A 23,863-nucleotide genomic window follows, 5' to 3' on the forward strand; every position below is an offset into this window, starting at 1 on the left:
GCTTTTATCTGATAATTTCCTTCCATTTTGGGTCACAGATGACTGGAAATGTACCGTGTCCAATAACTCCCACCTGAATCTTTTTGGAGGATAATGATTTAGTTGTGGAGTAGAAGTCAGACCATTGGGCATCAAGTTCTCTATTCCATAAAAAGGTAGAGGGACCCCTGACCATCAGGTCCAGTCGTGACCGACTCTGGGGTTGCGGCACTCATCTCGCTTTATTGGCCGAGGGAGCCGGCGTACAGCTTCCAGGTCATGTGGCCAGCATGACTAAGCCGCTTCTGGCGAACCAGAGCAGCGCACGGAAATGCCGTTTACCTTCCCGCCGGAGCGGTACCTATTTATCTACTTGCACTTTGACGTGCTTTCGAACTGCTAGGTTGGCAGGAACTGGGACCGAGCAACGGGAGCTCACCCCGTCGTGGGGATTCAAACCGCCAACCGTCTGATCGGCAAGTCCTAGGCTCTGTGGTTTAACCCACAGTTGTATGTATATTTGTGATACCCTCGATAACATGTTTGAAATATCTTTTGATACTTTTAAAGGGTGCAAGCTTAAGAATTGACAAAATCCACCTGTTGTAGAATTGGGGCTTCTGAAATGAAGCATCCCTAGCGTGCCCTCTCCCACAAATCCCAAAAGCCGTAAAAATAAACTAACCCAAAACTTTTGTTGGATTTTTCTCTACATACGGGTTAGCTGAATACTTGACTCCTTCTGTTTGTGTAGGAACTGTAATCTAGAGAAGGCATGTGGGACACATGCTCCCCCTTGCTGTAGACCCTGTTATCTCCAGGGTCTGCAGCTCAGGAAAGTGTGCCTCCACATCACCATGACTGCCATGGTTTTCCAGCTTTCAGGATATTCCCTCATTGCCCTTTACAACTCGGTGGATGGGGGGACTGGTGCAAGTTTGAAGTACAGTCCCTAATAGAGCAATCCAGGATGTTTCATGCCTGCATGTATAGGAAGGAGCACCTAGCACTGAAGAAATTGACTAGGTGGTAGGAGCTGCAGTGGCTAGGCTGGATGGTGCAGATTTGCCAGGGCTGAGAGTAGCTGCCATCAGTTGCTGGATTTGTGGGCAGGATGGACCTGTGGGAATTCATACAGTTTGAAGAAGTGTAATCATCGTTGGTGGAATAGTGCTGTAATCCTGCCTTAAATTCCTCTGAGGCAGGAGTAGGGAAAGATTTTTTAGCCAGAGGGGTCACCTTCTCTTTCAGACACACTTCCAAGGTAAACATTTCAGAGGTGGGTGGGGCCACATGCAAAAGGGGGCAGAGCAATGGTTGTGGCTCTTACCTTTGTATATAGACTATGTTAAAAGTCAGGAGGTTCAGCTCTCCATCCTTCATCCAGGCAAGCATTTGAGGAGAGTGCAGAACAGGAATGGTGAATGATGTGACCTGGAGAGAGATGTGGCTTGTGGAGATTCCTGAGGGCCAAAGAGAGATGGTCTCATTTGGCTCCTTGGTCTTGAAGTGCCTCATGCCTGTGCTGAGGCATGAAAGAGCATCACTTGTCAAATAGGCACCTGACAGCAGAATTCAGGTTGTGGCAAGGATTCCTGCTTTACTTTTCAAAGGTGTTGAAAGACACCTTTGTAGACACCTTTGCCGTTGTAGACAGTGCCCAGTATCTGTCCTCCATTTCTGTTTTAACAGTTTTATTATTTGGGGGATTCAACCCTGAAATTTTCCCAACTAGGTTTCAGTATTATTTCCTAGCATTTACGGGATTAACCACAGCCTTTGGTGCAACACTGTTTCCACTTCTCTGAAGTGTTTGCTTTTCTTTGAGTCTTGCATCTGACCTCTCACTGCTTTTAGGGCACACACTGTTCAGGAGATAATTGTACGCAAAAGTTAGGACTTTTGTAACAGGTTTTATTATGGGTTGCACAACTATGTAAACTTCCCGGATGACTGGAGGGTAGCAAGTATGAAAATGACGCTCGTTCGTATGCTGCAGGGCAACTTTGTGTTCTCCAAGGTGAGATGATGAGCGATAAAAGCAAAGCCATTAATTCTCTCTTAGATACGGGAACAGGAAAGAGTTAGTTTGTGTGGAAGGTTTTGGAGGAAACAGGGTATAAATTTCTGTGCCAAGGCGGTTGTGTCATGTGGGATTCCCAGAGATCAGCTCCCTTGGTTACAATACTAACTTCTGGTATCCAACCCTTTAAAATAATTGTCAATCTAGGTCCTCCTTTTGCTTTTTACCTTAGTAGGAGCAGGAGCTCAACACAAGAGCCAGCAGTTAGGACTGGGAGACTGGTTTATCAGCTCACCACTTTCTAGTTCTTTGGAAATTACCTGTGAGAGTCCACACCTGAAAAGGATAGATAAAACTATTAAGTAAATGGTACTTACTTCTTTCCCTAAGAAAGAGACCATAAACCAACTGTTTCAAGAGTTGTATCCATGTGTCTTACTTCAGAGGACAGGCGTTTTAGTTGAAGGGCTTGCTGATCCAAGTCCATTTTAAAGATAAGGAATCATAAGAAGGGATTGCAGGGGCCTTGAATTGCCCATCAGTATTTAACCACCTGCAGAGAAAGCCCATGGGAATCCTGCTCAGTGTTCTCCACTGTAGTGAGATGCATTGTGCTACTATTTAAATTAAGAGTAATTATGTCTAAATTTCCATCTGTACACACCTTATGCATTTTTAGCATAACCTTTATCCTCCCTTTTTGGTGAGGTGTAAATGGCCACCCTAACTCACTTTGTTCCATTCTTTGTTTAAGCATGGACTTTAACAAAATTGATTGAAGAACATCCATTTATGGCTGCTTACAATGAATGGTGTTCAGAATGGGGTGGGAACTAGTGTTTCAGAATGGGGTGGGAACTGTTGTAATGCTGAACTCAGAAGACACTTGCAATGCTGAACTCAGAAGAATCCAGAGTTCCCCTGCTCCAGATCAAGCCCATTGCAAATCAGAAGCCCAGTATTGGTACAGTCTTTGCTTTAGAATGGGCTTCCTGCCAGCTCACTCTTCCTGGTGCCTCCCTTCCTTTTGCAAGCAATTTTATCATTGGAAATAATTTGGGAGCGGGGAGAGGTGGCTAACAGTGGAGGGCATTGTAGGTCCCAACCTTCAGCATGCTTAGAAAGTCTTATCCCTCTTCATTCCTGAGCATGCTGAGGAACAGCTATGCTTTCAAGCGTTTTTCTAGTCCTTCACATTTGCCAGTCACTGGTGCCCTTGCCTGACACACTCTGCAGAGGCAAATTTGGGAAGGGGAGGGAGTGACAGGAGAGGCTAGTAGGAAGCTCCCAAAGGTAAGCCCATTTTGTGGACTTAGAGAACAATCAGTTAGCATGTGCTAGTTTGGTTCCTTTGGGGACACCAACCTAATTTTGTGACACGCGAGAAGGTGTTTGTTCATTTCCTGCTATCAAATATCTCCCTACACTCTGCAATGGAGGCAAAGCACTAACCTCCTCCAACCAGAACATGTTTATTGCCACAGGCCATATTTTAAGCTGGTTTCGAAACAGTGTGCATGAAATGCAAAGGACGTTTTTAGCTGGTTGTTCAGGTTACAGTTTCGACTAAGGCTGCTTTGTAAATAACTCATGGTCTGCAGTAAGTTTGTTTCTCTTCATAGGTCCAATATTTTTTCAACATCTTGGACAACTAACTAGAGACGGCAGAATTACGGGACATACAAAAAACAAGCCACAGGATGGAAGATGTGTGTTTATTCATTTATTGACCAATGTTTTAACCTGACTGAAATACAAGATCAACAAGAGCACTGTATTTTCCTGGCTATTACATATGTTAGAACATAGAGGTTTGCACTTTAGACAACATTTAACACCAGTTGATGGGGGTAACTGCATTGCTTTTCATAAAGTTCAAAATAAAGATTTATTTTCAAACATGTGGCTTTGGTTTATTTTTATACATTACACTTTTTTCTTGCAGAAAAAAAAAATTGTACAACTGCATAAATATAAAATTCTTCCACCATGGAAATGGTTAAAACATTCAATAAAGACAGCACCACTGCATATGATGCCTCTAGCAGGAAAAGAAAATATACAAAGCAAAATAATTATTCCTGTCACTGATGAGAGTGATAGGCTGACTCAGATCTCTCACACAACTTCAGAACGGGTGCAGGGAGAGGGGGAGTAGAGAGAGAGAGAGAGATAGAAAGACAACATTTGCTATAAAGCACAATACATAATCACCTACGCTCCTTAGCATTGCTTCAAAGTCAAGGTAATTTTCCCTGCCACCACACTAAATAAAGTCCTAAGGCTACAGGGAGGAAGGGGGGGAGGCTCTATGGAGTGCTGCTGAATAATCTCACAAGTGGGCCTTTACCATTTTAAAAATGAACAAAAATATAATAATTAAAAGTACCATGCCAGTTTTAGTCCCACTGAGTATTTACACCTTGGACAGCAAATATTTGCTCACAGAAAGTAGAAAACAGGTACAATAATACATGGCTTGAAAAATGATCGGAGTAATGCACCTATAGTACTGTACACTAAATAAAACTCACAAGGCAGCAATATTTAGGGGGCAGAAACACTGCTTACTACAAGTCAGTTATGGAATAATAATTTACAGTAGAAATGGGCATGTCCCAAGGCTCAATTCTATGTTTGTTTTGTTTTTGTCATTTACAGTAGAATAAATATCTTTGTTGCTATTGCTACACTTTTAAGTTTACATTCTAACCTAGTTAAATGCAGAAAGCTAGTGTAAAGCATATAGATTACGTGTAGGTCCCATACGTATGACAGTTTTGTTCAAGACTAGTAGGTTTTTGTCTTTTTTATACTTTTTTAAATGGCTAAGAGGAGAGAGAAGAAAGAAACTGTGCTTGCGATCAGCTGCTTTTTATGTCAAATTTCAAATCAAAACGTCCCTGGAAACGATCCTTGTCACTGTAGTGGATGTTCTGACCATAGACCTTGCACTCGACACGCACTTCCGTATCAGACGTCAGGTTGGTGAACTGCACGGCCACAAGGGGCTGCTGGTATTTGGGCTGGAGGAGCTTGCCGTAATATGGATAGTACTGAAGAGGAAAGCCGCCATAGCCACCCATGCCGTAATATTCCACGGTGCCAATTTTGTCAATGTCTTCTTCTTTCTGAAGGAATGAAAGGGAGAAGTCACTTGCAAATTCCGCATTCTGCATGCTCTGTGTACCATATTTTTATTTGCAACTATGGAATGAGTGAAGGGTAATGCCTTAGATGGATTGCCTTGGCCTCACTTGCAGCATGCCAGAAGATCCAGCGATGGCCACTTCCACAACAATGGAAGACCCACTCCCCATGTCATGAGGAACGCATGAAGGAATGGACAAGTGGGGGGTCACTGCCACTGTCCTTGATCCAAACTTTCTTGCATTCAGTTGAACATCTGGAAAGTCCACACACTGACAACTGTGCAACTGGGAATCCTGTCTTTCCAGGGTTCCCAGTTGTAGAAAAGCAAGCCTTCCTTGTGTATACAAACATTCAGCTGAACACACCAGAGAGGACCATGTTGCATTTCTGCTCTCCTTAAGAGTTTCTGAGAAACACCTGGTTGGCCACTGAAGGAAATAAAATAGCCTGGACTAGACTGTCTAATCCAACAGCGCTCTTCTGTGTTCAGCATTCCATCCCTTTCAAAATGTGCTAATAGCCCTATTCAGGAATTATGATGGTGTGTTAATTAAATACTTGAGGGGTGGGCTGCAGTGATGAGCGCACCAGCTCCACCCTCTCAGTTCTTTGTTCCACTGCACAAGTTGGAGGACAATCTGAAGCAGGGAGCCTCTTGTTCTTGTGGAAGCCCCACACGTTTCACAACACTGATTTCCCAGGGTTATAAAAAGCAGGTGGGGCCCCTACAAGTACTTGCTTGAGGCAGTAGCCCTCCCAACTCATGCAGAGTGACAAGAACAACAAAGTAGAGCTAGCACACATGTTCCCACAGCCCCACTCCCCATTCTCAGCATTTACATAACATGCCATCTCAAGATCTCGCAGCTAGTACACAAGTGTGGTAACTGGAATCAAGTCGTGAGGTTGGGTTAGGCGTTTTCAGGGTAAGGTTTGTTGCTGCCTTTTACCCAGCACACGCTTTTTCTACACGGACCCATTCTGCATTTCTTTCTCTGCCCCTCTCCCTGCATCCCTCTCTTCTTTTCCACATGCTAGAGAGGGACAGTGTTTAGTGATCTCACTCCAACTCCTGTTGGACAGGGAAGAGGAGGAGAGATTTTGACTTCGTTTGGCTTCAACTGAAGGACATTCTCTCATGACAGGAGCTGTCGACACTTCTGGTATCAGGTCTCGGCTCCTAACGGAAAAACAAAGGACTGGGTTCTCTCCATTGGGTGTTGTTTGAGTCTCTACTTTTAGAAAAAGCAACAGCTGTTTTATCTTGGTATAGAGTGATACTGCTTTGCTTGGGCAGACAGTGAACCACTCAAAGCAAGTAAGAGGAGAGATGGCAAGGGAGTCCATTTAAAAGCGAACACGAATGCCAACAACATATAGGAGAGCAAACATAGGAAGGTGCCTTATACCAGGTCAAGTAATTGCTCAGCCTAGTTCAGTATTGCTGGCCCTGACTGTCCAGGATTTCAGGTCTGTTTTAGGTTCCTAGCTTCACATGGAGATGTCACCTGGGACCTTTTGAACACAAAGCTCTAGCACTGAGCAAGCACCTTTCTCTATCAGCAAAGTACTCCTGCTCAGCAACCTGCATTCATTTCTCTGTTGGACTTGACCAGGGTTTCCTGCCATGATGAATGCTTGTTACACAAGTGCTAGGTATTTCAGATTTTCAGAGCTAGGGTGTCACTACAGAGAAGGGCCTCTAGTTGCCACCTGCCTCACCTCTGATGGTGGCAGTAGTCTCCAAGGGAGATCATAATGTATGGTTACGTGGATATAGAGGCAGCAATCTTTCAGGTCTCCCAGGCCCAAGCCATATACGGGTTTCAAAAGCATCACTGTGAATGAGGTGCCCAGATGTAGGGCTGAAGCCAATGTAGCTGTTCAAGGACTGGTGAGATAGGATCCCAATTTAGAGGCAAGCAGTTGTATATTTGAACTAACTGCAGTCTCTGGACAGTCTTCAAGTAAGAACTTGAACTATTTTACCTTAGCAGCGCAGTGAACAGGAATGATATAAGGGTTGAATCTTGCCTTCACCTCAGGTGGGATGGAGTCGTTGAGTGGAGGCTAAGAGGAAAACAAGCACATTACAAATGGTTTAAACCAACTTCAAAACCCTTGCTAAAAGACAAACTCCTTTCTCCAATAAGTGTATTTGCCAAATATACCCTCTAGAAGCCAAGTAAGATGGTCAAGTGCCTATCAGTTTGGAAGTGAAATGGGGCAAACTAAAAATAAAATAGGAGCCCTACATATATGGAGGACTCCCTAGAGATGCAGAAGTTTTTAAGTTTGTAAATTAAAAGAAAACAAAAGTCTGCAGAACCTGCATAGACAGAAAAAAAATCAGAGAAACCCACCTCACAGGGTTGTTGTGAGGATAAAATGGGGAGGTGAGACCCATGCACACCACCTCAAAATCCTTAGAAGAAAAGGTGGTAACTAAAATAATTAAAGCATATTTCCCCCACTTGTGCTTTTCTAATCCGGAAACTACTTTAAAACTAACAAAGGCTTTTATTTATTCGAGCTCTTCTTTGCCATATAGGGGAAGGCTAGTAGATTTGTGAGGAAGAGCTGGGTCCACAGTCTCAAATCAGCCAACATAAGCATGATTTCTGTTGAAAAAATATCCAGAAAAAGTTTGAGAATCCTCTTAATTGCTACATGGCTGGTCTAGTAAGCAGCCCTCCTCACCACCACTTGCCAGTGGAAAGTAAGTTTGGTCTCCTGGCAAAAAGGCATACGATCAGTATTTTAAAAGCTAGCAGGGCCTCAAGTCTAGTGGTCACCCCATTGTGTGACGAGAAGATGAACAGTGTTTCCACTGGTAAGAAGAGTCCAAGCAGCCACCAGGTGTTTATTTGAGATCAGTGGCAGAGACGAGAAAATGGAAAGTAGCGTATTTTTCCGAGGTTTTTCGACTCAAAAATTGTGTCCAAAAACGGGGGTAGTCCAATACACGGAAAGTGGCATGGGGTGAGAAGCGGTGCGCCCGCCAGCCAGCCGGTTGGCGGGAGCGCAACTTCCCCCGATCCCGCAGCGAGTGGAAAACGATCTAGGGAGTGTTTCCTGCCCGCAGCTGCATGGGGGGGAGAAGCTCAACAACTTTGGGCCATCTCCCCTCATTTTCTTAAAATTGAGTCCCCCAAAAATAAGGTGGGGGTCCTTATACATGGGGGCATCTTATTGATGGAACAATACCGTAGATATAAGCAATCTTGTAGAAGATAAGACAATCAAAGACTCCCCCAGCACCCTCCTTTTTCCTATGTGGTTGTGCTACCAATTCCCACTTTTTCCTTGCCCCCCTCCTTTAAAAACAGGCCTAGCAGCACTTGCCTTTGGTATGAAGCCCATAATCCTGTTGAGTTTGATGAGGACACATGGTTTGCCGTCTTTGTAACCAAAGCTGGGGTCATTTATCCCAGAGCAGTTGTCCAGCCAGGAGCGAAGGAACCTGCAAGATGGCTTCTTGCCCAGGCTGGGGTCAATAGGAGCTTCACCTTTGTGGGTGGAGGGTTCAGCTGGAGGTGGGGAGAAGGGGAGAAAAAGAAAAACCTTGCTTATATGCATTTTGGTCAGCTTGCCACAATCCTCAGTCATCTCAGGGATATTAAACCTTAAAGGCTCCAACTAAAAGTGTCTAATGGTGAATCCTACGCCTGCTTCATATTTTGAGACAGTGTGGTAATTTTGCATGGGAAGCATCCACCTAGCCTTAAGGAAAACTTATGATAATGAAAAATTGAATATTTCCCAACTTGCACTTGTTTTTCCTGCTTAAATCTAATGGCTTGCAGCTGCCAGGTACCAAAACACACAGCCTGCAGACATGTACACCAAGTCTTTCTGTGACATGTGCAGTATTGATCATGCCATTTTCCTAGATCATGGTGTGTTTAAAAAGGACTGCATGCACGAGCTAACTGCTTGGGGATCACAGGAGCTCTGCCTCATTTCAGAGAGGCCTGTCCCATGTCTACCAGATCCTACAGAGAACAGGGCTCCTTTGCCTTTAATAGTTCTTCTAGGAAGGTCACAAGACATGTGGCTTCATCACCAACATGGGCTCTTGTGTTAATCCTACAGTGCCTTCCAGATGTTCACTGGAGACTTTGGCTCCGTACACGATATACCTTGAAATTAAAAACAAATAGTTTTCCTTGCAGAATTCTGGGTGCTGTGGCTTACGCCTCACATAGAGTTACAATTCCCAGCAACCCTTAAGAAAGCACAGTGCCCAAAATCCCTTGGGGGGGGATGTCCTTTACAGATATATTGTGTACACAGCCTAGGGGTTTACCAGCGCCATCAAGCTAAGATGGTGCAGCAAACAAAATTACTGTCCCCAAACACTACCATGGAAGGACTTCTCTATTTTTAAAACTGAAAGAGGTTTACTTTAGGTGCACAATTCTCAACTGATGAGACTGGTTTGCCTGAGCAGGCACCAAGTGGACAAGGTAATAGCTCATCCCTAACCCCTCTCGGGCAAGCTTTGTGCTAGCAAATCTTGTTGTGCAAGTAGGCAGAGTGCTGACTCAGCCCTCTCAGCTGAGCAAAGTGTGTACAGTTCTGTGGTATGCAGACCCACCATCTCTTATAAAATTGCCATGTTCTGGCAACAAGACAAGATCTGGAATCTGGGTTGCCACCAGACAGGATGGAAAGCTCTGGGGTTAGTAATTCCCAGAAAAGGAGCATTGGGCAATAAGGGGAAGGCCTACCTTTTCCCTCGTACCCCCCAATTTTGCCCTGCAGTTGCCTCCCCTCAGTTGTTCCCCTCTGAACTGTGGCAAACATGCCTGGACCCCTGACTAGGGGTGGGGGGTCCCCAAATCTACTAAGTATTTGGATCCGTCAATCCAAAACACAGTGAGCAGTACTAGCTAGGTGGTCTCCTTTGCCTGGTTTTTTCAGTTGCTGTGTTGGCAAATATATAATGAATCTATAGCAAAACTGCACACAACAGCAGGGTTCTGGTGTCTCCATCCAACCCAAAACATTACAGATCAGTGCTGTCGTACCAACCACCACCAGGGGCTAAGGAAATCCAGGGTATTTGGTGAGGTTATTTCAAGCCATATTGTCTTCAGCGGAGCTAGAATTACAGAAGCATGAGGAGATAGTTACAGTTTGTTGCTGGGGTCATAACAATAATAATTTTATTATTTATACCCCACCCACTTGGCTGGGTTTCCCCAGCCACTCTGGGTGGCTCACATCACATATGGTGGACAGGGAATCAACTGAGTTATTCGCTTAAATAAAACGGAGATCCCTTTTTCCGAGTGGGACTGGAAAAGTTACTGGCAAGGGTTGCTAGGCACCAGCAGCACTTTAGATGGACCAGACTAAAAGCAAATACATTAGAAACAAAAGTTATGTGCAAATGAAATCTACTCACTGGCACAAGACTCAAGCTCAAAATCTGCCTCTTGCTCCTGATTAAACTCATAAGCCTTCAGAAATGTATCCATGAGCTTCGTGTACTTCTCATATGTGTTTTTATCACTGGGGTTGAAGGAAATCTCCATTTTAAATACCTGGGGAATAGCTGTCAGTCCTGGAAAGGGAAAAGAAGAAATCATGTAACACAGAGACACACAGACCAAAGACAACTAATATGTATCGTATTGTGCTTGCCCCACCAGGAAAAGGATCACATCCAAACTTTCCTTATGCAGCAACAAACCAGAATAATTTTGGAACATGTATAGCTGCAGAATATGAAATGCTGAAACTGTCACCTTCCTCACCCACCAAAAAAAAGAGAGCAGACTTTGGTGCTTACTGGCACAAGGCTTTTATTTTAGCTCTATTTGTTTGGAAATAAAATACTTCATGAGCTTGAAAAATCTACAAGCTCTTTAAATTCAGAAATACCTTGTTCTGAAATTCTAAACTTAAGAACTACCTTTAAACAAATTAAAAAGTACAATTTTATTCTCTCCACGTCTCTGCAGAATTTAAAGATTCATCAAATGGAGAGGCTCATCAAACTCCCTCCTCATATGGCACTAGAGAGTTGCAGCATTTTCCTGGAGTGCACAGAGGACTGCGCATTGGCTATGTGTATACTCCGAGTAACATAAAAAATCCCAGGGTGATTCTGGCCAGGGGCTCATGTTCCTGAGTCAGATTGCACAATTCACAAGGTATCTCCAAGCACATCAGGGACTCCCTAAGTTTCTGATTTTCTCTATGGCCTCAGCTGTCCCCAGAATTTCAATGCACAGCCTGAAATTTGGCAGGCTCCATCCACTCTTCATCCACTTATGTGAAAAGAAAGAAAACAAACGTTTATAAGCAGCTTTTTGATTCCCCACTACAATCACCAGGGGCAAAGCAGCTTCAGGTTTAACAGATTTGGACCCGAATAAGAAATTGAATCAAAATGACACAGAGTTGGCCTGAAACAGGTGAAGCTGCTTACAGAAATAATGCAATTCTTGTTGTCACTTCACATCCCTAACGCAAAGGGGCGCCTTTCTCAAAAGCCCAAATGTATAGTCCATATAAGAGCTTCAGATGTAGGATTTCACCTAGGGAGACCCTACCCACATTACAGTGCTTCTGTATTGTAGATTATTCCAGAGATCCTACAGGTGCAACGATGTGCCTGAGTTAGCATGAAGGGCATCAGATTTCCAGAAGGACCCTTCACAAGCAGCTGGTTTTTCAAAAGATGGGGCAATGGAGACTCAGGCTGGATCTAGACACATCAAAGAAGCGTTTCAGTTAAACGCACTGTAAACTTTGTATGAGAAATTGGGCTGGCAAAAATGGAACTCCCCAGCGCCAGCTGGTGTCACAGTGTTAGAATGCATAAACAACACATATAGTGTCCTTTCTTTGCCAATGTAGCCGAGTCTCCAGTCTCTTTTCCACTTATTTCACTGAAGGGGTTTCTGGGAAGGGAAGCTGTCACTTGTTTTTGCGGCACCCACAAGTCACATCAGCCACACATTTGCCATGGCCCAGACAAGCCAGTTTTGAGTAAAGTCTGACAGTCGATCCTTGTTATATTGCATAGCTTACGAGCTGCAGAACAAAAGGTGTATTTACAGGTCTGTGAAATCCTAGGAGGGAAAACTGCACCCGCACTGCTCCACCATGTCAAGTACCCAAATGGGAAGGGATTCAGGTGCACAGACTCCTTACTAGATCAAAGGCAGCAGCTCTGTCCAGGCATTCATTAACCGTGGCAGATAATGAAAGTGCGGTGAAGGGAGGCAGGATACACTCCTGACCTACATAGATTTGAATGAACCCCCCCTTTGCCCCCGCACTAGAACATCCTTAAACTATTAGCTAAGATCACTGAACACACAAGATGCAGTGATGGCTACTGATTTACATGACTTCAACAGGAGATCAAATTTATGCAGGATAAAGCTATCGGTGGCTACTTGTCATCATGGCCATATTCTAGCTCCTGGTTGGCTACACATTATACCAGCCTTCCCCCACATGGTGCCTCCCAGATGTTTTGGACGATGACTCCCACCATCCCTGATTTTTGACCATGCTGGCTGGGGCTGATTGATCCCTGTGCTCTTGCACTGACCATCACATCAGGAGGTCCATTCTGTATGAAGTAATAATTTGAACTTTGGTGTGGAGGCACCCATCTTTAGCAATTTTATCCCCATCCCCTGTGCATTACACATCAGACAAGTGTTGCCTCTATTGTCTTTTCAGCAACTGTCAAAGACCTTTCTCTTTCAGCATACTTTAGTGGAGGTTTTTATCTCAGTCTTGCTCTGCATTGGACTAGAAAATTTATTTATATACGTTTTGTTGCTGGTGTTAAATTGCTTATGGATGCTTCATGGGAACCGATTCATCAATGATGAAATATTATTTATTTCTCAACACATGAATTTAGGCATCTTAGGAACAGTTTGCATAAGCTGCATTTAGCTTGCATGAAAATGCCCAATCCAGTTGAGCACTTGCCTGTGCCACTCAGCACAACAAAGGTGAGAAAGGGGCAAGGGAGAATTACAAACAGTGACAGGAAGAGGCCCACAGTTGGAATGCAAAATATTCAGCTATCATGCCACTCCACACTCATTTCATTAAACTAACCCTGCATTTGGTTTGTGAGTTAGATTAGGGTGGGGTGGTCCAGGAGCAGCAAAAACTGAACACAATAAAAATATGTTCTTATTCTAGAATAAGTTCTGTTTCTTTTTGGGGGGTGGGGTGGGGAGGTAGAGTCAAGGAGAAGGGAGGGAATGGAAGATGATATTTGCAAGGGACAGATACATGTCACCATCCCATACAAATGAATGCATTCCACATGTTTGTTCTCCCATAAGGTTCAGGTGGAGTTTTAATTGAATTACCCAATGCTTGCTTGATATCGATGCTGAAAGTAATGGGAGATGAAGTTCATGCTGCTTCGCTGACTGCCACACGCTGAGTTTGCTGTGGCACAAGCTCAGTTTCCCTTTGGCACATCCAACTTAGAGCCAGCAGCCAAGACCTTTTCCAGACACTGCCATTATATAGTAGTTGTTTCTATAACCAAGCTTGGCTCTCGGTTCTCTTTCTGCTATGTCTCTTTCTCTCCAACCCCAGAATTCAGCAGGTTCAACTAAATAATTGGAGGAATTTAATGTAATAGGGCCTGAAACACATACAAAGTTTTATCCTTGTCCTCAGGTCCTGCTTGTGAGCTCCCCTTTACAGCATCTGGTTGTCTATTTAGGATGCTGTACTAGATGAGCTATTGGCCTGATGTAGCAGGCTTTTCTTACTTTCTTATCCTGTGAGAGATTCCCAGGTAGGGGAATGAGTCGTAAAATCTGGGGTGATCCAAGAATGCTTTTGTGGACTGTTAAGGGTACAGTGGTACCTCGGGTTACATACACTTCAGGTTACAGACTCCACTAACCCAGAAATAGTGCCTCGGGTTAAGAACTTTGCTTCAGGATGAGAACAGAAATTGTGCTTCGGTGGCGCAGCAGCAGCGGGAGGCCCCATTAGCTAAAGTGGTGCTTCAGGTTAAGAACAGTTTCAGGTTAAGAACGGACCTCCGGAACGAATTAAGTACTTAACCCAAGGTACCATTGTACTGCTGTTTTACAACCAAGTTCTCTGTGCTCAGACAGACTGTTCTGCAGTGGCCCAGTTTGTGCAACATGGTAAACCATAGTTAAATACTTTACCATAAAAGCAGATTTCACTCCTCATCTGGGATGGGCGATGTCAGAGCCACCCTGGGTCCCAGCTCACAAGAGACCAAAGTCCAGTCCAAGCTATATACAAAAGGTTTTATTGAAGATCATTGTCGTCATTACATCCAAACTCCGTGGCTCCGCATCTGTTACCCTTAGATGTTAGAAGTCCCCTCTGAGTCCGTCCCTCCCCTGCACCAATTTAAGAGGCTTGTACTGCTCCACCTTTTCCTCTCTTTCCTTTTCCGCAGGGTCTTCCTGCCCCCCTGTCTTCCCTCTTTCCGGGACTCCCCAGAGGCTGAGTCTTCTCCCGCCTGCTCCCCCCTCCTTCGTGCTTTGGCACCAGGCTCCTCCTCAGAGCTCTCCTCATTTCCGCGCCCCTCTATATTTGAACTTGGCGCGCGTACGTTGCCTCTGACCTTCCTTTCTACAGTTACGCTGCTCTCGGTACTACACTCCTCCCTTTCAGGCAGGACGTCTTGCTCCGAACTCCTCCCCCTTCCTCCTTCCTCTCCTGCTCTTTCTGACACACTGGCAACTCCCCCCCCTCTACTCCGTTCCGACGGGGGAGCTGGTCCCGCTTTGCCACTCCCACTGGGGATTCCCTCTTCGTTCCCCTCTCTCTGACTGATTCCCTCTCTATTGCCCCTTGGCCTGACCAGGGGGGCTCCCTTCTGGGAATCCTCTGATTCGCTAGACGGACTTTGGGACAACCTCGGCTCGTTGTCGTCCTCTTCCTCCTCGCCCTCGCTCTCTGTCTCCTCTCTCCCTAAAACCCTGACAGGCGAGAACAACGCCTCATGAACCCCTGGCTCGGCATTGTGTCCAAACAGGGGATAGCATTTCGTTCAAAGAAACCACCACAACTGGTAAGTCAAAAAGGAAACCCTGACTTCATTTCATGGCTTGTTGGGAGAGAAGCAACCCATGATCTGGATGCAATGCTAAATCATGAGGTCATGGATTAGGGAGTCATCTGTGCATTCATTTTTTAAAAAACCACACACATTAAATATCAATATGGAAGAATAACTGCATCATGAAACAACAGTCAAGTTAAACAATATGCAGGTAGCAAATGGTAGTTTAAAGTTGTAGTTCTAAGGGGGAAAGGTATAATTTGCTTTTCAGGACTCTTATTTACCAGCACTGGGATTTCTTAGTTAGAATCATACAGCTTTCACACAAACCCAGCACACATTTTCCTTTCAGTTAGCATTTTAGATAGTCAAACTGCCCCCCCCAACCATGGACCACGTGAAAATGGCTCATTTTTCTGCCTGTTGTAGCAATTTTAGTGCACTACGCTAGTTGATATATGATTTCTAGTTGCATTATGGTTTCACTGTATTGTTTATTGCATTACAATCTGAATTTCGCAGAATTAAAAATACAACAAAATACAATATAAGTAGTAAAAAAAAAGAGCAATATAATTAAATAGCAATAAGAATATTTAAAATGGACATGCTGCAGACCACCAGGATGAATCTCATGAGTTTGGGACCCCCTGCCCTAGGCCTTACACATATTATGTGTAGATCTGTATTCACTTTGGGGTATTGTGGGTGACGACTCAAAAGTTTAAAATTCTTATGCAGTGAAATCCTATGCACATTTGCCTAGAAGTTAGTCCCACATCATTCCATGGGGCTTACTTCCTTGTCAGTGTGAGCACTGCTGCCTAAATTGTTTATCGCAGCCATCCATCACCCCAATATACATTCTGTTTTCTGACTATCTTAAATTGGGACCCACAATAAAATCAGTTCTCATGCCAGAGTTCATCCTCATACCTGGAAGATTAATAATGGTAGTCAAGGGCTACAACAATTTGTTGATCAACTATTCCCAGCTCTGCTTCAGGTTCACTATATTTCCCCCTGTAGTTGAAATTCTTGCACGTGCAAGATTATTTCTGCTGAGTGGTGCGGCTGCCTATTCCATGCACATGTCACAGGAAAAACACTCGTGCCACAGTTCAGACATTATAGCAGCACACGTGTTTTTCCTAGTAAACATGGATTAGCACTGGAAAGCTCAGTCCATGAAAAGGCTCGCGCATTACAAAGAAATTGTTTACTATTCTAAAAACAGAAACACCATTTGTCTCTACAGGCTATTTGAGAACTAAACAGAAATCTTTCATTAATTCTTAAGATGCAATCCAACACACACACACACACACACACACACACACACAAAGGGCTTAATTTATTTCCACCTATACTTTCCACAGCTTTGCACTGCATGCCTACCTCTCCAAAGTAAATAAATGTGTCCTGGCTCTTGCTAAAGGGCAAACAAGAATAACTCCTTCCAACAGCCCTGCCCTTCTCAGTAACCTTAGACCAACAATGCAGTGTGGGCATGTATGACAGGAAGCAGGAGGGGAAAGGCACCCAAATGCTACTAAAGAATTCAGGAAATAAACATCGTGCCAGTAGCTCACACTTACCAAAGGCAAGTCCAGCTGGCAGCCACTTAAGGCACCCACTGGGACCCTGCAGACCCCGGGGATGAAAGCAGATTCGTTTGTTTTGCTGCTATTCTGAGGGCTGATTCATGAAGAAAAGGCATGTGCTACAGTCCTAACTAGAGTGAATCACTTTAAACTACTTGGTCATAGAGAACTGTGTTAAAAGCTTCCTGCATGTGGAAAAGCTACCACATTAGGGATGAGCGCTGTTAGTCAAGCTTTGTCCGAGTGTGTTTGAATGAGGATCCTGCAGTAGAGACCATTCACTAGGTTTCCCCTTTGAAACAAGAGTATTTCCTTTCTCCCCGGTGTAGCATTTGTTCCCAGAACCATCTGAGTCATAAATCAAATGAAGTGGAAAGTTTCCAGTGTGATGCTCCGTTACTAAGAAAGCAGATTACAATAACTGACAAGCAGGAATAACTGACGATTGGTTGCAAATAAAGTCAGCAGATAGAGAATAATGTTAAAGCAGTCCTATGAATAAAATATATAGGTTAGGTTGATAAAGATAAGACCGGCAAAATTATTGCCTAGAGATTAATATGAATTGCTATCAAGCTGGCCAAAGTTCTGCATCATTACCCAATTGCATAGTCAGCATTGAGGGTCATGATTGATGCATGTCCCCTCAATTACCATGGGTTACTTCCAAGTATGATAAACTCTGGACCCAACTCATTGCATTTATTTATTTATTTATTTATTTAACCGTTCATGCCACGCCTTTCTATTAAAACACCTGAATGTGGCTTTCAGTGATAAAAATCAAGGCAAAATGCTTTTTTAAAAAAGATGAGGGAGATCAGGAGACAACAAAAGTTCGACTGAAATCCTGGAATGTTTAACAAGGTCAGCCATTCAGCAGGTTCCGAGATTTATCTGGTGAAAGGTTACAGCTGTTTGTATTCCATCAAAGAGAATCAAGAAGAGCCGGTTATAGATACACCTCCTAAGAAAGCGAGTTTAATACCCATGGTGGAATTAACTGTTCAGTTACAACTGGTTACATACAGGATTCCACCTTCTTTCCAAATGTGGTTGCCCCTTTCTCCATCGTTATTGCTAATAATTACTGAATAACTATGTATATGCCAGCAGTCGTTCAAAGTGTCAGCATATGAGACACACTGTGAGCACTTCTGAGACCCCGACAACCATTTTTCCTTGGCAGCAGGTGGACAGGATGCCATTTTAAAATATGGACTTCTTTACGCATTGCAAACAGACCCCAGCCCAACTGCCCAAATATTCCAAAAAGTTGCTTGGGTCAGACTGCTGGACTTTTAATTATGAGCAGCAGGGCAGGAGTGCCTAGACAGGGTCTAAGAACTTCCACCCTGCAGGAAAAGGGGAAGCAGTAACACATTGCTGTTGAGAGGTAGGAAGTGGTAACTATCTTTAGTCTGAGCATGTGCCTCCCAGATCATGCACTCATCACAGCTCTTAGGAGCAAGGTAGCCGTAGTATGGAATATAATTGTGGAAGGGACCTCAAGGATCATCTAGTCCAACCCCCTGCAATTCAGGAATATGCAGGTGGCCCAAACAGGGATCGATCCTGCAACCTAGGTGTTATCAGCACCACGCTCTAGCCAACTGAGCAAACCAGGCTATATTCTAATCTAAAAGGGATAGCAAGATGTCCTGGGCTGAAAATAATAAGCATGTCAGTCTTCTCATTATTAAATGAGCACAAGGGTAAAGAGAGGAATTAAATACCACAGCTGAACTGTACATCTACAAACTGAAATTAGCAAGCCCTGAAGTTACTAAGGGAAGGCAGTCCTCTCCACACTGGGACCATCAACTCCACAACTGTGCAGAAGCACCAAGTTCTGTGGCCCCACCTTCCATTTTTGTTCACTAGGACATTTGGCCAATCTTGCCAGGTGGTCTAGAGAGGCACAGATCCTGGCATGATGCCTTCAGCTCAGGGAGCTGGACAAGAGTCACAGACTCAAATAACTCATCCAAACCCAGCAAGTCTACATTCGGCACTAGATAAGAGTCGTTTTTCCCCGTGGTGAAGCCAAGAGCACAGCAAGGAGCCAATTGAAGGGGCACAAATTGTTTTTAGACACAGAGAGCTATGTGGTTCTGCCAAGTTAATAAAATAGGGATTAACACCATGATAGCTCCCAAAAAACGAGCAGTGAGGACAAGCTCAGGTCCAGTTTTTTAGAGCCCTGAGCAGGGTGTACTTGGCAGTGGTCCCTCCTCAATATTGATTGCCCCTGCAATGCAAAATACCACTCGATTACACACACACACGTCCTGCAGCAGTGCTGCTTCCATCATCAACCTTGGCCTTCCCTGAAGTTAAGCAGGCTTACCTGGTGGTGGTGCTGTAATGAGAGGAGTAAAACAGCAGCACAACAGCCAACCCTTTACAGCACTAACAGATAAACCCATGAGTGAGTGAGTGAGTGAGTGAGTGAGTGAGTGAGAGCAAGCAAATAGTGGCTGCAGCAGCGCAGTCACTGGGGGAGCCCAAGCGATGAGAGGCCAGGGGGGTCCAAGTACTGTAAGATGTCAGCCCATTGGACCTCATTCTCCCTTTTACCCTCATAATTCGCCAGTGAGGTAGGTGAGGCTGAATGCAAATGGTCAAAGGTCACCCAGTGAGCTTCATGGCTGAGCGGGGTTTTACACCATAGTCTCCCAGTCCCAACACTTGAACTGCTCCACCTCACTGTCCCTCTTGAGAAACTGAGGGCTGTTCTATTCATGTACGAATTCTGGGACTGAGAGAGACTCTCTTCCTGCTGGAATTTCTAGAAACCAAATCCACAGAGTGCATGTCATGACTTCTTATCTGGGTTTCTGGCTCATGTACATCATTGATGTCTATGAATACACAGTGAAAAATGCACATGCCACTACTGGTTAGATTAGCTTCGACCAGAGCCAGGGCCTTTTCAACTCTGGCTCCAGCCTGGTGGAACGCTCTGCCTCATGAGACCAGGGCCCTGCAGGATCTGATTTCTTTCCGCAGGGCCTGTAAGACAGAGTTGTTCCGCCTGGCCTTTGGCCTGGAGCCAATTTGATTCCCTCCCTTCCTCTCTTTCTTTTTTCTCCTCCTCCTGCGATGAGACTACTTTTTAATATTTTAATGTTTCAATATTTTAATATTGTATTTTAATTTTGTTTTAAAGTTGTAATCATTCAACTTGCTTTTATTATTGCTTGTAAGCCGCTCTGAGCCCGGCCTTGGCTGGGGAGGGCGGGGTATAAATAAAAATTATTATTATTATTATTATTATTATTATTATTATTACTGTTACATTCTATAAAATAATCTCTGGCAAATTCCTACAGAAAGTGCCTTTTATGCAGGAATTTTGGGTGTTAAATCAGTCCTTAATCAGACCTTGATCAAGACTGGGTTCAGCATACATAATTCCTGCAGTATGTTCTATTTCTGTTACAAGAGAAATGCCCACAACTGACATCAAAGGTTAAGGCAGCAAAACAGTAAACAATAGGCAATCCTTTTAAGTGCCATGGTCCTAACCTAAGCCAGTTATAATGCCAATTATAAGACATTGAAAAAGGTTTCCACCTAGTGGCACTATATAATGTTGGCTGCAATCTTTGTCTTAGGATAACCATTTATGCATTGCTAAAAAAAGAGAAAATGCATCACAGGGGAAAGGGTTGCAGAAGAGGAGCAAACACTCGAGTGTGTTAATTCATAAGTATAGATGCAAATTTAGAAATGATTGTGATAAGTTTAATAGAAATACCATACACCTCACCCTAGTGGAGGAAACTGCCTGTTCATTCTCCTCACTGATGGGCAACATCAAGACCCCTGTTCTGCCTTCTGGTGGTTTGTCTCTTTAAACCAGACTTGGACTAGACAGCCTTTCAAATGGAGGACTATCCTATGTAAACTAAGACATACGACCATCCTAGTTTGCCATCCACTCTCTTGTCTCTCTTATGGTTTGGCCCAAGTTAATGGAAAACCAGTGTGGTGGCAATTGACACTGGCAGACACGACTGGCTAGAACCATGGGCTCAGACATACTGAAATGCTATGGCTGTCCACAAGGGACAGTAGGCACACAGAAGAGGTGATGTGCTTGAAATGGTACTAGCCAAAAAAGGCATTTTAGCCATAGTGCAGTTCGAGAGAGAGATCTTGCTGGATCATGCCCATGGCTCATCTAGTCTAGCCCAGCAGCATACTGTTCTCATAGTGGCTAACCAGATACCTACGGGAAGCCCATAAGCAGGATGCGAGCATGACAGGCTGTCTTCCCATATGATTCCCAGCGGCTGGCATTGGGATGCCAACCATTGCAACAGTCAGGGTACAACAGAGACATCACAACACACTGTGAGAACGCTATCCGTCCTCTCTGCTGGAAACTTCTAACATACCATATTTTTCGTCCTATAGGGCGCACCGGCCCATAGGACGCACCTCGGGTTTTTTTTTTTTGGGGGGGGGAAATGAATTTAAAAAATATATTTCCCCCCCCCAGCCACGGCTGCAGCCCCAAGCCTTGCGCACACCTGCCCGAAGCACGGGGCGACCTCCAGATGGCCCCACCTGCTTCGGGCTGCAGGCTGCTGCCCCAAGCCTCACGCACCCGGCAGGAGGTCCCGCCGGGCGCGCAAGGCTTGCGGACACCCGCCCGAAGCAGGGGGCGCCCTCCAGAGGGCTCTCCGTGCTTCAGGCGGCAGGCTGCTGCCCGCAAGCCTTGTGAGCCCGCGGGATCTCCCGCCAGGCTTGCGGATAGCTTCCTGAAGCCTGGAGAGCTAGAGGCATTGGTGCGCACCAACCCCTCTCACTCTCCAGGCTTCAGCGAAAGCCTGCATTCGCCCCATAGGACGCACACACATTTCCCCTTCATTTTTGGAGGGGGGAAAAGTGCGTCCTATGGGGCGAGAAATACGGTACCTGGAATGCTCAAGCACGGGATAGCTGTTGTGCCTTTAATCACACAGCCAGCATCCTGGCTGTCACAATAATGGCAGCCTGCACGGCATAAGGAGCAGAATGGCTACAAACACACCATGTATGGTAATGCAGAAATGAAGGTGTGTGCAGATAGTCTTAGGGGGGTAACTTCTAGCATTACATCTGTCAAGGAGGAGACATGCAAGTAAGACTTTGCAACATGTAGTAGAAATGCCTGGAAAGAACCACTAGTACATTTCCCTTGTGGGAGAAAGGCATGTTTGGACATTACCATTTATTGCAGAGAGTCCGCTTCTATTGCTGCATGTTGTAATGCCTAATAAGGTGCAAAGAGGCCAAAGAGATCTTAGATAGGAAACTCTAAATGCTATTTCAGAGACAAGATACTCACTGCCATTTTGCTGCTTTCCATAAGCTGTTAGCAGTGCAATCATGTTGCCATCATATGCAGGGCACTTTAAATGGTAGCAGCCATGGAAGACCTCCTGGTCAGTTTCTGGCAGGAATTTCCTGGTCTGCAGCCCTTCACCACTATGCTAGCCTTCCCTTCTGTGTCTGTGATTGCTTGCATGTCTTACTTTGTGCAAGTGACCACAGAAGTAAAGATGTGGTTCCAGAGCCAAAAGAAGTGTGCAGCTGAAGAATGAAGCCCAATAGGCCCCTTTCGTCTACTGCTGCCTTGATTGCTTACTCATTATATAGCAGAAGTTTCCACTAGGTTATTGCAAGCTACATTGTTCATTGACCCCTATTTCTTCAATGCGTGGAAACTCACCTCTTACATAATTTTAAATGCTGTAGGTAAATTGAATTTTAAAAAGAAGTTAAGAGTTTCACTTTTCTTAGGCTCATAAACCTCTTTTGATTTTGTAAATAAAGCAGACATTCATCTACAGACAACTCCCCCCCCCCTTTTTTTTTTAGCCTGGGATAAGCTATTTTTGCAAACTTTTAAGTGCCCATTTGGGGGTGGGAGAGAGGGAACTAAAAAGAACTGGGGTGATGGGGATGCAAAATAAATCACATGAGGTTGGCTTGGGAGTTTCCATCCCGACTCAAGTTCAAATAACTAAAGACGGAAAGATTTCCTCTTAAAGTGGAAATAAAGAGATGCTGACTGTGCGGGGAGAGACTTCGTCAGGCAAGGCCTCCTTCCACCTGCCTTGCCCCACCCTCTAGTCTCTGCTTCTCAATTTGTATTGTATTATTTTATGTACTGTGGCTTGCCGTTGTTTTATTGATTATAGTTTAGAAATTATTTATTGTAACTGTTGAGTGGGTTTCTGTTTAACTTTTATATGTTGATATTATTTTATACTATTCTAATGATAGCTGGATGTTACTTTTTTGATGTAGGTTGCTTATTTTAATGTTTTGTTTTATTATCACATTTTTGTACTGCATTAGATTGTTATAAGATGTACATTTTTTGTTTCTTCAGCTTGTAAACCGCCTTGAGTATTGTAAGATAGAAATATGGTATACAAATTAAAAATGATGATGATGATCTAAGGATCCAAGTCACTCTAGAGAGTTATGATTCAACATGTATGTTTTAAAACAGGGTTGTAATCCCCCCCCCAATTTCTTTTTACTGTTTTATCTTTTGTAAATCACCGAGGGTTTTTAAATAAAAAAAAATCAAGTGATGTATAAATTTTATGAAATAAAGAAATAACAATCAAAACTGTGGTGTACTGGTATAAGGGGTATGGGGCAGGATGTGTTTTATGGAGCAATTATAATCTAGACTCACTCGCTGGATCATCATTTCATGTTATGTGGATGCCTGATGATTGTCTTCCAAAGCAACTGCTCTATTCCGAACTTAAAAATGGAAAGCGTAATGCTGGTGGTCAACAAAAGAGGTTTAAAGACTGTCTGAAGGCAAATCTTAAAAAATGTAGTATAAACACTGACAACTGGGAAACACTGGCCTGCGAGCCAGTGGCCTGCAAGCACTCAGACCAAAGGTGTCATGGGCTTTGAAGACACTCGAACTCAGGACGCAAGGGAGAAACGTGCTAAAAGGAAGGCATGCTTGGCAAATCTACACCGTGATCAACTCCCGCTCGGGAACCGATGTCCCCACTGTGGAAG

The 23,863-nt window shown here is 44.2% G+C and overlaps 2 protein-coding genes and 1 long non-coding RNA gene across 5 annotated transcripts in view; 1 reads left to right on the forward strand and 2 right to left on the reverse strand.

Annotated features, from left to right (window-relative positions):
- Positions 1-3,901, forward strand: part of NME7 (NME/NM23 family member 7) — a 73,407-nt gene extending 69,506 nt beyond the window's left edge. For all 3 annotated transcript variants that reach the window (XM_081859783.1, XM_081859782.1, XM_081859784.1), the window contains one exon: positions 3,625-3,901. In XM_081859783.1, the coding sequence (XP_081715909.1) occupies positions 3,625-3,657 (33 nt within the window). In that variant the 3' untranslated portion in view covers positions 3,658-3,901. The remainder of the gene's footprint in view (positions 1-3,624) is intronic.
- Positions 1-23,863, reverse strand: part of LOC309340812 — a 229,142-nt gene that overhangs the window by 91,993 nt on the left and 113,286 nt on the right. The window lies entirely within an intron of this gene.
- ATP1B1 (ATPase Na+/K+ transporting subunit beta 1) overlaps positions 3,711-23,863 on the reverse strand; it is a 33,544-nt gene continuing 13,391 nt past the window's right edge. The window contains exons 3-6 of the mRNA XM_081859815.1: positions 10,569-10,727; positions 8,501-8,685; positions 7,145-7,225; positions 3,711-5,133 (exon numbers count right to left, since the gene is read on the reverse strand). Coding sequence (XP_081715941.1) covers positions 4,867-5,133; positions 7,145-7,225; positions 8,501-8,685; positions 10,569-10,727 — 692 coding nt within the window. The 3' untranslated portion in view covers positions 3,711-4,866. The remainder of the gene's footprint in view (positions 5,134-7,144; positions 7,226-8,500; positions 8,686-10,568; positions 10,728-23,863) is intronic.

This window comes from Podarcis erhardii (assembly GCF_964252035.2).
Source record: "Podarcis erhardii genome assembly, chromosome: 4".
Classification (NCBI taxonomy): Eukaryota; Metazoa; Chordata; class Lepidosauria; order Squamata; family Lacertidae; genus Podarcis; species Podarcis erhardii.